The following is a 12586-nucleotide window of genomic DNA, read 5'->3' as shown; positions in this document are numbered from 1 at the left end:
CAGTTCCTGAAGGGTCTACACGGAAGCTGTGGGGGACTTCCTACGAGGGCCTGTAGTGACAGGACAAGGAGTTTCGGCTTTAAATGGGAAGAGGGGAGATTCAGATTAGATATCAGGAAGAAGTTCTTCCCGGAGAGGGTGGTGAGGCACTGGGACAGGTTGCCCAGAGAAGCTGTGGGTGCCCCATCCCTGGAAGTGTCCAAGGCCAGGCTGGATGAGGCTTGGAGCAACCTGGTCTAGTGGAAGGTGTCCCTGCCCATGGCAGGGGGTTTGGAACTAGATGATTTCTAAAGGCCCCTTCCAACCCAAACCATCCTATGATACCAGACCTGTGTATCCATACATATGAACACATGTATCTACATTTACAGTTACTTCAAATAAAGCTACCTCTGCTTGGGATGAGTAAAGTAATTAGCCCAAAGCTAACTGGGGATTCTTGCTTTGCAAACATCCTGGGTTAAGCATTCACAAAGTGCAGTGATGATGCTGTAGACAACAGACACAAATGAAGTCCCCTTGTTTAATGCCTGACGTGCTCTTACTAGTAAGACCCCACATGTTAAACTAAGAAGCCAAAACTAAGAAGTCATATCCTATTCAGAACTAAGCACTGATGTTAGAGTTGAAATGTAGTACACAACTTTCGCTTCAGCCTTTCAAAATTCCATTTTTAATATGATTTTCACTAGACCTGTTTAAGTAAACCACTCTGAATAAGGGGTGGAGTGTTGTTACACAGACGCTGGAGCAGACCAGACAATGAACTGTGATTCAGACAAAATTGTAATTAATTTCCCAGTGCAATCCTTCTTTCAAGGTGAAGAAGTAAGTTACTGGACTATATCACATGACTTAAACAGAATTACCATTGGTCTCACATTACCTTCCTACTCTGCACACCAAGGCAACAGAAGCAGCTACAAAATTACAGTAAGAAAAGCCAATTCAAATTCCTCTTTAACCCTTTATTTCTAGTCATGTGGGAGCAACAAAATCATTTTACAGTTACAGGACAACAGAGACTTGAAGAGGCAGGCCTCACAGCCGGTTACACTGAGTAATTCTTCCTCATGAAAGTCAAAGTATTCTCACAGTTTATGGCCAGTGTGTAGCTGTTGCTTTTACTGCACAATGGTATCAGTGGGTTAGCAGACTCTCCACACACACACAATTTGACAGCCAAATTCCTTTTCCTATTATTTTCTGTTCAGTTTCCTAGTAAACTCACCTCCCTAGGAACTTATGCCTAGAGCTTCCAATAAACTACGATTCCCTTCCAACCTCTTCCAGAAACGTGTACATTTTAGCTGCCAGATGGAAAAAAATTCAAAGCCTCAGCAACCAAGTAGCTGATCAAGCTTAGAGCTCAGTGCTTCTCAGTAGCTTTTCCGATTCCTGCTTACGTTCCTGATGTTACCCACCTTTCTCTTTTGTTGCCAAAACTTTCAAGGCTGCTGACATCTAGCTTTTCTGATCTTCTTTACAAGGAAATTATTTTGCTAGGGGAGATAACTTGTACCTCTTAGTGAAGATGGATAATGAATAATTAATGTTTCATCTTTTCTCCAGTTTCACTGGGCTGTCAAACCTGCTAACTGCAACACTTCATATTAAAACACAATGTATCATAACTGCATGAAATTTGAACATAAATGTTTCTTCTCCGTTTCAAACTTGTTAAGCATACTCTCACAAGGCTCAGCCTGTTCTGTGAATATGATCCTAAAACTGCTGATGAAACTCCACTTTATTTGCACGAACACTCACTATGATACTTGCTATGTAGGGAGCCAAAGGAAAAGGTAATGCTAGGCTTCCTATATTGAATATGCCATGAAAACCTCATACTGAATGATCAATAAAGAATATTAAGCCAGCTGTAAAGTGACAGCTATAGCGAGTGTTAAAACCATCTTTCTTCCTTTCCGCAGTAAACCACCGTGTGTGTGTGATCCTAACACCACCTTACTGACCTGTTTGGTGCAGGTGATCTCTAGCCAGCTCAAATAAACGCATATGCATGTTTGTGATGGGGTTAAAGGAGCCACAGGCTAGAAGAATGAGAGGTATCCTGCTCTTCATTCTGACATCAAAACATTGAACTCCACCCTAAAGGAAAAAAAAATAAAATAAAAAGACAAACTTGACAAAGAGGAGTCTGCCCATTGGTCCCCAGACTCAGAGGAGCACTGTTTGCAGAACTGTGTATTGCTGGACACTAGTAAAGGATCAGCACATCAGCCCTCTGTATCCTCACAGCATGCAGGAAGTCCTAGCTCAGAAACACACGAGTTCTTGGACAGGAAGGAGGAGAGCATCAACAAGTTCTGTTTCCCCACATACAGAGATGGCTAGAAAGTATTGATAGAAATCCATGTTGTCACTATAATTAAAAACTTTATTTTCATGTTTTTTATTTTTAAGCCGATTTGTAGAAAACAAGGTTTTGTTCTGTCTTTCTGTCAGCACCCTATTAGTAACTTCGGAAGATTTTTTTTCTTTAAAAGAAGTTCTTACAATGGGCCTCTGCAGCATACGGCAAATCCTGCACGCAACACCCAAACCTATAGGTGTGACTTCCTTCGAGGTGGGCAGGCAGGAGCTGGTGGGCAGGCGGCACATACTTCTAGCCAGATTATCAGCAACTGCCAGCAACTGTTGGATGGCAGTGCAAGTGGTGGTGGATCAACAAGAAAACACTGGGGTCATTAAAAAGCTATGAAGAGGGAGAACGGGTGGGGAGCAATGCTGTGAGGAGCCTTGCAGGTGTGTTTACAAACAATCCTGATATAATTTAGTTAAAATGTCAGTCATCTCAATAAAACTGCAGAGGAAATCAGACTTGGTCACTGTGCTCGGAGCTACTTATTTGCATAGTTCTTTTTACAACTGATCCAGAAGATATCAGGCATAACGGAAACAGTTGCGTCCCACATACATATCTGTGAATCTGATCTTTAGATGGGGGTCTCTTCTTTTCCTAGGATTTGAAGCCTCACAATGCTCACACCCATATATCACACATTTGCCGTTCTCTTCCCTTCACCTGGCCTCCAGCCCTCTCCAATACGTTTAACAGTCTTCCTGCAGAAGACACTTGCATCCCAAACTTCAGAAGCCTGTCTTGGGTTAAAAGACCAAATCCGGTATGGATTGTTTAGCAACAAGTTTTAGTATTTTCTCTTGTAACATGTTGACAGCTTGCAAACTCTCTGAAGCATCCATGCTATCTGTACCTTGACCATCTCGTACTGAATATGTTAAGATTCTTTTATACTTTTCTCATTTTACTTCATTTATTTCTCATATCTCCAACAAACTAAGGGAGTTATACTGGGGGAGAAAAGACCTGCTGGCTGTACACCCATTCAAAGTTAGTAACAATTTTATGGCCTACAATTGTAGCAGCTGTGGGAAGCACACTTCACAGCACTCTCTCTTTTTGCTCTGATTTACTGTGCCTGTATAGACACTAATAAAGTCAAACATGAAAATTGTATGCAAACTTTACAGGTTCTTTATTCAGAAAAATCAAACTCAAAGTGTTCTTTTGTTCACTATCAGCAATTTGGTAAATATATCTGCATTGTATGGGGACAGGTCTTCCTGCCTTGAAACAGGTAGCAAAACATTGGTACCTGCGATTAACTGAAAAGAAACCATTGCTAGAACATGTCAGTGTTCTCCTGCAGTCACGACTTTTTGCTAGATAAATTCTGTTGCCATGGATTAGTCAATGCTGAACTCTCAATAACATATCAATGAATTCCAGTCAAGAAATTTTCTAGAAGCACAAAATTTTTACAGTAATAACTAGAATAATGTTGTTCAGCATCCAGCCCTGCAAACAGGTTTATACAATTTTATACAATATGACAACCTAAAATCAATGACATGATCCTGTAACTTCACCCAGCTGCCAAGCAGGATCAGTCAGGATCTCACTCAAATGAATATGTGTTCAGGGGGAAAAACACACGTGTTCTTATTACATGTATCAATAGCAGCTCTAGCTCTTACATCTGCTAGTTGATGGCTCCGATATCTTTCTCCTGTTCTGATAAAGTGGTTTATATTTCCTTTGCTGTTATTTTCTTTGCTATCTTAAAAGTTACAAACTGAATTATTTCTTTTGTTTTTTAAAAGAAACTTTTAGTTCTATAGACTTCTCTATTTCTCACCTGAAACAGATGTGTGGAATGGTTTGATTGCAGCTCTTTCTCATTTATACCTTGGAGACTTGGGGAAAATACTCCAACCTGTAATTCTTAATGATAACCAGACGGTACTGTTAATGGAAACTCAAAAAACAAACCAAGACAACAACAACAAAAAGATAAAAAGACAAAAATTCAAACAAAGAATGTACTAAGAGTAAACATATAGCAAAGAGGCAAAACAAAAAGTGTTTTTATACATATATACACCCCATGCATATAAAATGTCTATAGATGTAAATCAAAACAGCAGCTTTTTTATTCCTACTATTCTCTATATAGTATATCATAAACTTATTTAAACAGGTCTAGTACAACTTTTAAGATTTCAAACAAAAATTTGTGATTCAGCTGTTATCTTGGCTGTTATTAATTAACTAAGGGTTTGAAATCATTAGAACACCACCCAATATAACAGAAAAAAAAGAGAGTTAACTGATTTTACCTACAGATATGTGCTGGGATTAAACCATGACAACATAGGAAGCAGACTGTCCTTAACTAGTTTCATCACCTGAATACAAACTAAAAACATGGGACTGTGCTGTTACCAGGCATCTACTGAGTGTGCACATTGTGCCAGGGGAATACATTTCTATTTCACGTGTTCCATAAAAATAAGCCATTAAATTAATCCTGAATATGTCAGTAAATTGTCTCTCCTGCCAAACAGCCTGCAGACCAGGAAAGCAGTAGTTTCTGCATCAATTTAAATATGCTAATGCAAATTTGCACCTATTATTTGTTGTATGTTTGCAAAAAGTCACTCAAGTGTAACATCAATAATGTACTTTGTTAAATAAATACTCTGTGATTAATTTGTCCCCTAGCAATTGTCCCTGTACAATTCATATGCCATTAATGGTGCCCCAGAAAACAGAAGTGTGTTCTCTTATAGCTGCTCTCAAGTCTAGCTAAAACATGAAGCACTTCCTCAGAAGTTGTGCATAGATAATTCAGCTGTTAGTCTAGTCTTGTTGCAAGGCTGTAAAAAGAAATAACAATTAAGTCAAACTAGCAGGAAAGCAGAATTAAAATCTTAGAATGCACATAGATTGGGAGGGGAAGAAAGGACAGAGCAGGACATCTAGAAGAGGGCTGCAACCAAGAATGCAAACTTTCTCTCTGGGGTTTTCTTGCTAACCAGCTGCAGTGTGTGCTGCAATCTAATGATGTTATCAGTCAGCAGAAATGACAATTATTCAGCCCTTCTAGAACTCAGCTCCTTATCTCGGTGCTTCCACTTCCATAACTGAAATCAAAACTGATGTTCAGCTATTTCAGAGGCTAGACCTGGCTTCACACATACCTTTCCTGAAGTGACTGGACCTTTAGATACCTTCTTCATGTCTTGTCCCTAATTATCCCTGTTACATCTGTGACAAACTATTCCTTTTACTTACAAGCAACACACTTGCAAGTGCTCCATAACCATTAAATGATCATCTCAAGAATCCTTTGGGGTGATTAATTCTATAAAGGAGTCACTTTTGTACTTACAATCACTCTTGCATCAAAATATTCTACCTACCCAGGAACAGAAAGGAGGAGAAACATCTACACATAAAGAGGCAGTATTTATTCTGAAAAAAAAAAAAATCAAATACTGGTATTGCCCCTGTTTAGTAAACATACTAGATGCATCACACAGAACAATGCATTGTTCTGCACATGCAATATTAGGATGTTTTATGTCCTACCCTACAGCACTGGGTACCTTCCCAGTACATTTAGGCATTGATTGAGCACAGGCTTCAGAGAAGGAATGCAACCCAAACTCTGAAGAACAGGTGCTTTGTTTCACATCTTTTTCTCAGCATTCCCTTACTGAGTTATAGGGCAGTATTGTTAACAAATCAATTGTGTTATAGGAAAAAAAAACCCAATCTTGTTCTTCTACAGTTTCCTTCTCTCTTAGTACTAATCAGTAATTTTTAGATGTTGCTGCTAAAAGAGACAGCCCCTCACTATTCACCTTCTGCACCTGCCAAAAAACTCAAGAAGCAGAAATAGTAGACTGTACGGTAACATTTTATATTGATTAGGTGTTCACTGTCTGGCAAACCAGTTTCAAATCCTCTGTTTCTCAAGAGAAGGGGCAGAAAATAATTGAGAAGTTACATTTGTTCTGAGGCTCTCCCTCTCCTCCCCTAACTACTGTACCTCTGAACTGTCTTCATATGATTGGAGTGATTTGCTGCTGCCTTGCTTAAAACCGGCAAGATTTTAGCAGAGTCTGCTCTGCCATTCAAGTGTTTACTGCATCGGTACCACGTCTCTGTGTGGACCTCAAGGGATCAAATCAAATTCAAAGCACTTGAAATCCCACTAGAAAAAACCCAACTGTATTTCAGAATTCTAAAGAAAATACTTGCAGTGTGTGCCAACTGAGCTATGAAAGCATTTTTTGATTCATCAGATCAATATTTTTAGTAATTGCCTATGATATTTCTATAGCAAGACTGCACCTTCTACTTTCAACTAGTTTAAAAGCATTTTACAAAAATCTTGGGAATAAGTCAGTTAACATCACTATTATCAAGCAGTATTAGTAAAATGTGCATGTTTATTTTAAGAGTATAAGCATTGACTTAATTTTTTAAATGTAATTTTGGTTTTAAAAAGAAACAACCATGTTTATTTTTGCATGAAGTCCGCAGACTCTGTAAATATATCTCCTGTTAGATCAGCTTTCCTCCTGACATAACAGGCACTGCTTTTTGCTGTACTTCTAATCAGTAAAAGATAACAGATCTTTTGTCATCTTTGCTGTCTGTCTTCAAAATTCATAAATAATGGAAGCAAGAGAAAGCACAGCTCTGACCACAGCCTGTGAAGGTTTGCTGCTTTGGAACATGACAGCTATTGGTTTTAATGATGAAAGAGATGGCTTAAAGAATAAGGTGTGAAGGAGACAAGTTGCAGTATGTTCCCATTTCATGCAATAACTATGCATTGCTCCTTCTGGTGAGCACTTCTAAGCCTGCGTGCTCTGCCCTGGGCACGCGTACCAACAGTCTTGGCCAAGCAGGTGTCTTCTCATAAAGGCCAGTTACCTTACCCGCAGGTGCCTGCAGTTTAGAAAGATTTGGTACATCATGTACCAAATGTACAAGGGCAGATATCTTCAAATGAGTAGGCTACACTTAAGCTATATAAAAAAGTTTCATGGTGGAAAAATCATTATAATTTTCATTAGAAAATTCTTGCAAGTTCTTCTTCTGTTGCCTGTATTCCTACAATATGTCAATAATAGATGACATTACAGATGACCACCGTTAAGTTCTGCTGAAAGTCAGTAATTAGAGCCGTATCTTATTAATTATCACAAGGACAATGGAGTGCTGAGTAGGCAGTCTGATTCATGAGCTGTAAATTAGTAAACTGGAGGACGAAACATTGATACGTGCACGCTATGAGGCAGGCTCACCCTTGAGGTAAAATTTCTGCAAAGAACAGAAATAAATGGAATCCAAGCTCAGGATAGAAGTGTTATCTCCTCCTGTGAGGGTGAATCTAGACTAATTTCAATGAAATTTAGATTTGAAGAAGCTCAAAGCTGCCCACGTCCATTGTTTTACTGGACCACGTCATTACCTCCTATAAATCCATGTAGCTGCACTGAGCCCAGCTGAGCGATATTAAGAATTTTACAGTCGCAAGACACATTGTCAAAGTCAGAAAATATAAGTACATTTTAGTAGCTGACCCAAATCATACCAAACCACAGTACACAAATATCCCTTAAAAATATGACTGGATATCAGATATTCTCATGCTGTTACTAATGGGATCCACTGCCATAACAAAAGTTACTGCAGTCAGTAAGTTCCCAGCATGTGCTGTCACTGAAATCAATCCTCCACAACAGTGACAAATATTTACCTGCATATCCCCACCTTCCAGTTTAATAACTAACATAACATAAATATCTGGGTGAGAGAAAAAAAATGAAATTGTGTAATCTAGGATGATATTTTATTTGCTTATCAGAAAGATACTCACACCAGCCAAGAAGAATTTTACAAGGTGCACATAAATATTACACATAGCCTAATATGGCACTCTAACCCTCTTAAATAGCTTTTTCAGGGCCACACGATGGATCATGTTATTGTTAAATTCCAGGAACTCATATGCATTTCATTTCACTGGAAAACCATTAACAAAGTATATGATAGGATATGTGGTCTGCTATCAGATTCAGCATATCAGAAGTATGAAGCTGCCCCTTGCAATCCCCACATCACACTTTTAGTCAGAAAATGCAAGTCCCATTGCAATTTCTAAATCAGTTTCCAAGAAACCCCCAAACCTAATCACCTCCAAGCTTGCTGCAGTCTTCACTAGAGCAGCAGCTTATACAACCTTATATAACTCATCCAGGCTTTTCACACCCATCTGTGAAATGGCCAAAAGCACGACAAATAATGTCTTTAGTAATGCATAACGTTCCTTTGCTTAAGGTAGAACATCAGCCTAATTTTTGGGTACTCGCCATTTTTTTTCCTTCAGTGTTTTCAGGGCAGAAACTTTCCCAACAAATGGTAGTGACCAGAAAGCTATTCATAGACAAGTTACCTCACCGCAAACTGCAGTAGGTCTATGATGCAAATTCCAAGTGCCTGGGCAGCTAACAGAGAAAAAGCAGCCTCATCAGAATTGTCTCTTCTTTTTCTTGGATTAGAATCCTTCAGTTCCCAGTACGTTACTTCATTCTTGCAATTTATTTCAGGCAATATCAGTGGGGAAATTCCCCTTCACAGAAGGGCTAACAAGACCTCTTGATCAGTTACACCTCTGAAATCAATTGAAACATGATTTACACTTACTCTGTCCTTTTAATGGTTTTGTTCTCCCAAATAAAAAAGTAGTTCTCTGTTTTTAATTTCCATTCCCAACCATTTCTGCTCTATTACTAAAAGGAAGCTGTGGTTGAAAGGCACTAATCAAGAAAATACATCATAAAAAGCGCACATGGACAAAGCATGAAAAAATGTAAATCATAAGATAACCTCATACAGTCGGAAATACAGGCTAAAATCAAATCTCCAGTTAACAATGAACACGGTACCTACCTAAATTATTTTTAAGGCCCCAAACTTTGAGCAGAATAATTCCTTCACACAACCTTAGAAAACTGTATTCTCAACACACACAAAACAGTGCCAGAGAATTCATGTCAACTACAACGTAATTTTTTAAGCCTGTGAGTCGTTGCAGGTTTATAACCAGGATTACACAGCAGGACAGAAATGTGCCCGGTCCTCAGTCTTGCCAATAAGATGTCTGCAAAGATACTCCCATGATAGTATGTATTCTGTAGGACGTATTTTTTGAAATATTCTTAATCTGGACCCTCCTCCTGCAAAAGTTATGCTTACAGGCTGCCGATTGCCTGAACAGCAGTACAGAATTCCACAGCTCAGCAACATGGAATTCAAAACCCAGCATACATGTACATCAACAGTAAGCACACATATTGTTAACATGCATATGTATGTGCAAGTACTAAATATTTGATGTTGTCAGATTTATCTGTTGTCTTTAAACAGTAAAAATGTAAAGACAAACCACAGCATAACTTTCTTAACATTCTTTCCCAGTATTTTCTGGGAAAGTCATGGAATACTCCCTATTTTCTAAAAAAGGTGTTTCATTCCAACAGCCCATAAGACATCCAGTATGGCTTAGAAACGGAGCTCTGTAGCTGTTTCATCTGTTGACATCATCACTTGACAAAGCCAATGGCACTACACTAACCCAGAACTACTCACACAACAGGTTTAAAAAGACCAGTTGGGCAAACGGTGCACATTCGGTGTGTGCTGGGTGATACAGGATCTCCACATGCATCCAGCAAGACCAGTGGTAAAACACCACCATCCATTTCCTGTTTCAAAGAAGGGATAACCCTTTGCTATCAACTGTGTTAGGAGCAACTAACTCCTGACACCGTTTGTGTAGGTAGGAAAGAACATCTCACTGGCTCTGCAGTTATGTGGAAGAGCTCTGCTAGTGAAGTATTAAAGCAAAATTAAAACTTGATTAAGAAGCTTATGTTGCTCTGCTTGGAGGTTTTCCTGACCACCTCCAGGAACTCAGAAGGAATTCTTCTGAAATATACAGAACTGCTCATTTTGTTAAGTGCACGATGGGTTTTCTCATTTTCCACTAAAACTTCGTCTATTAGTTACTGCCAGAGGCAACAAACCCAACTCAACAGCCGAGGTTAATAATGAATACATAAAGCTGCTGTTTGAAACAACATGCCCTCCTGTACCAATTCAGTAGCATCCCAGTGCCCCTGAGTGTGGCATACTTGACAGTGAGAAGGTTATTTGCCATTAAATTTTTAAGCCATCAAAACAAACAGCGTTACATGCATATCTTACACTGATGTATGAATTTGCCTACTAACACTGAGGCTTTTACATAGCAGCGAGGCAGTTTAAGTAAACAGCTCCTAGGCTCAAGAGTTCACGTTGCTCATTCTCCTTATATGTTAATTAAATGATCAGTTTGGAATTTCCACTTGTTTCATCTGGTACAAGGATGCAAGGAAATGATACAAATGTGTATCTGCCCAGCCTATTGTCCAAATATTTTGCTTGCTCTTTAAGAATATTGCATCTGTATAGGAACTTCTGTCTATCCAAAGAAAAAGGAGCGAGGTTCTGAAACAACTAAATTAGGTACCTAATTATCACCGCAATCACATTGCGACTATCACCCTAAACGTTTATAAGTTCTTGTAAGAACTGAACTACACATCAATAACCATACAGTTACACCGTCTTCAGAACTTTGGCTGCACCTTCTCTGTTCTTTGATGGCAGCCAAAAAACTATCAGTACACTGAGCATCACGAGGGAAAGTACTGAGCCCATCACACAGAGTATTGTTTTGGCACTACAGAAAACCTGGATGTGCCCACATCTTGATGACTATGAGCCATCCTGGTTTCAGCTCAGGAAGGGCAGTTCAATTGGTGAAGCGAATAGAGCTACCACTATTCAAGACAGGCAAAATATGTCTGGGGCTGTTTGGTTTTGGAGGAGGAGCTTGGGGGAGGCTACAGCAGTGTTTTAGAAAATGATGGAGGCAGCAGATAAATTGAATGCAAAACTTGTCCCTGTAATATGTGGTATAGCGGGCAGTCAGTGAGCACAACAAAAAATTCTGCCGGAGGCAAAGCGTGCACTGGGCAGGTACGTGTTATGTTTGGTGCCCTAAAGCAGCAGCTGTGGCTGACACAGGGAGTAGAGGGGAAAGCCCCTGGCCAGGCGAGCTTCCCTAACATGGATCATCCCTCTCCGCTGCCCGAGACAGGTTGCTGAGCTGGACAGGCCATTAGTTTAACGCAGTTCAGCATTTCTTACTGTTCTGAAGATCTCTATTATTCAAAGACTATACGGCTGCTTTCTTGGGTTCTTCTTGTTATGGGTAAGAAAAATACATAATACTTGGTGGGCAGAGGGGCTGCTGCAGCATTTTTCAGTGGTTCATTGCACTAAACTAACAATACGGGGGGGGAAACTTGGTTGTGAAGTTGGCTCTTGAGATTCAGGCTGCCATCCTTCAGGGCAACAGCAGCCAGCTATGGACAGGGCAGGCGGCTGGGGGTTAAGCTTCACCCAGCCTATTCAGACACAGCAGTAACTACTTAACATATTTTATGAATTAAGAGCCTAGAAATCATCACTGTGATGAAGTCTGATTTGTCTCATTATTTTAAAAGGCAGAACCTCAAATAGCTCAGACTTCCCTTTGATGGGACTGTCACCGTGTCCTCAGTGCCCCCTTCAGACATCTGGGGGCTTCTCAAAGGTCTTTTAGATCATCTGAACGCTAACTAGCTGATCATGGCTAGGCTACATACTCCCACCTGTATTTCTGAGTTAAAGGCATGCTGCTAGTTTACTGCTAGAATCTCACAAGTAACGAGACTTAAGTAGCAAATAATAATGCCTGAAAAATGAACTACTGGCACATATTGTATTGCTACAGAGCTTAAAGAAAACAAACATCAGGGATCGTTTATAAAACCAAACACCAGCTGTTGCACAAGGGGGAAACAAGCTCTTAAAGCGAAGCAGAGGAGAAAGATGAGTAAGTTACACAGCGAAAGCCAGAGAGATTTAAAACCCCCGAAGTAACCATGTATCTTCCTGTTTCTTTAACTCTCACTGGCACGTGAGTGGGTGTTCTGGGGGAAAAAGAAAAAAAGAAAAGCTTTCATTAGCTATTTTAAACAGCTGTCTATACGGTCCCGGATACGCGTTTATGGTGCGCTTGCCTCGGGGAGCGCGACCGGCTGCAGCTCCCGTGTCTGAAGGCCGAGGCCCAGGGGCAGCTCCCGGCCG

The 12586-nt window shown here is 39.9% G+C and overlaps 1 protein-coding gene across 1 annotated transcript in view; it reads right to left on the bottom strand.

Moving 5' to 3' along the window:
• Positions 1-2085, bottom strand: part of NMNAT3 (nicotinamide nucleotide adenylyltransferase 3) — an 18875-nt gene extending 16790 nt beyond the window's left edge. Inside the window, exon 1 of the mRNA XM_010154677.1 lies at positions 1977-2085. Within this exon, the coding sequence (XP_010152979.1) occupies positions 1977-2085 (109 nt within the window). The remainder of the gene's footprint in view (positions 1-1976) is intronic.
• Positions 2086-12586: the final 10501 nt, after the last annotated feature.

Source organism: Eurypyga helias, unplaced genomic scaffold (genome assembly GCF_000690775.1).
Source record: "Eurypyga helias isolate BGI_N326 unplaced genomic scaffold, ASM69077v1 scaffold1277, whole genome shotgun sequence".
NCBI lineage: Eukaryota > Metazoa > Chordata > Aves > Eurypygiformes > Eurypygidae > Eurypyga > Eurypyga helias.
This window is presented reverse-complemented; position numbering and strand designations above follow the sequence as displayed.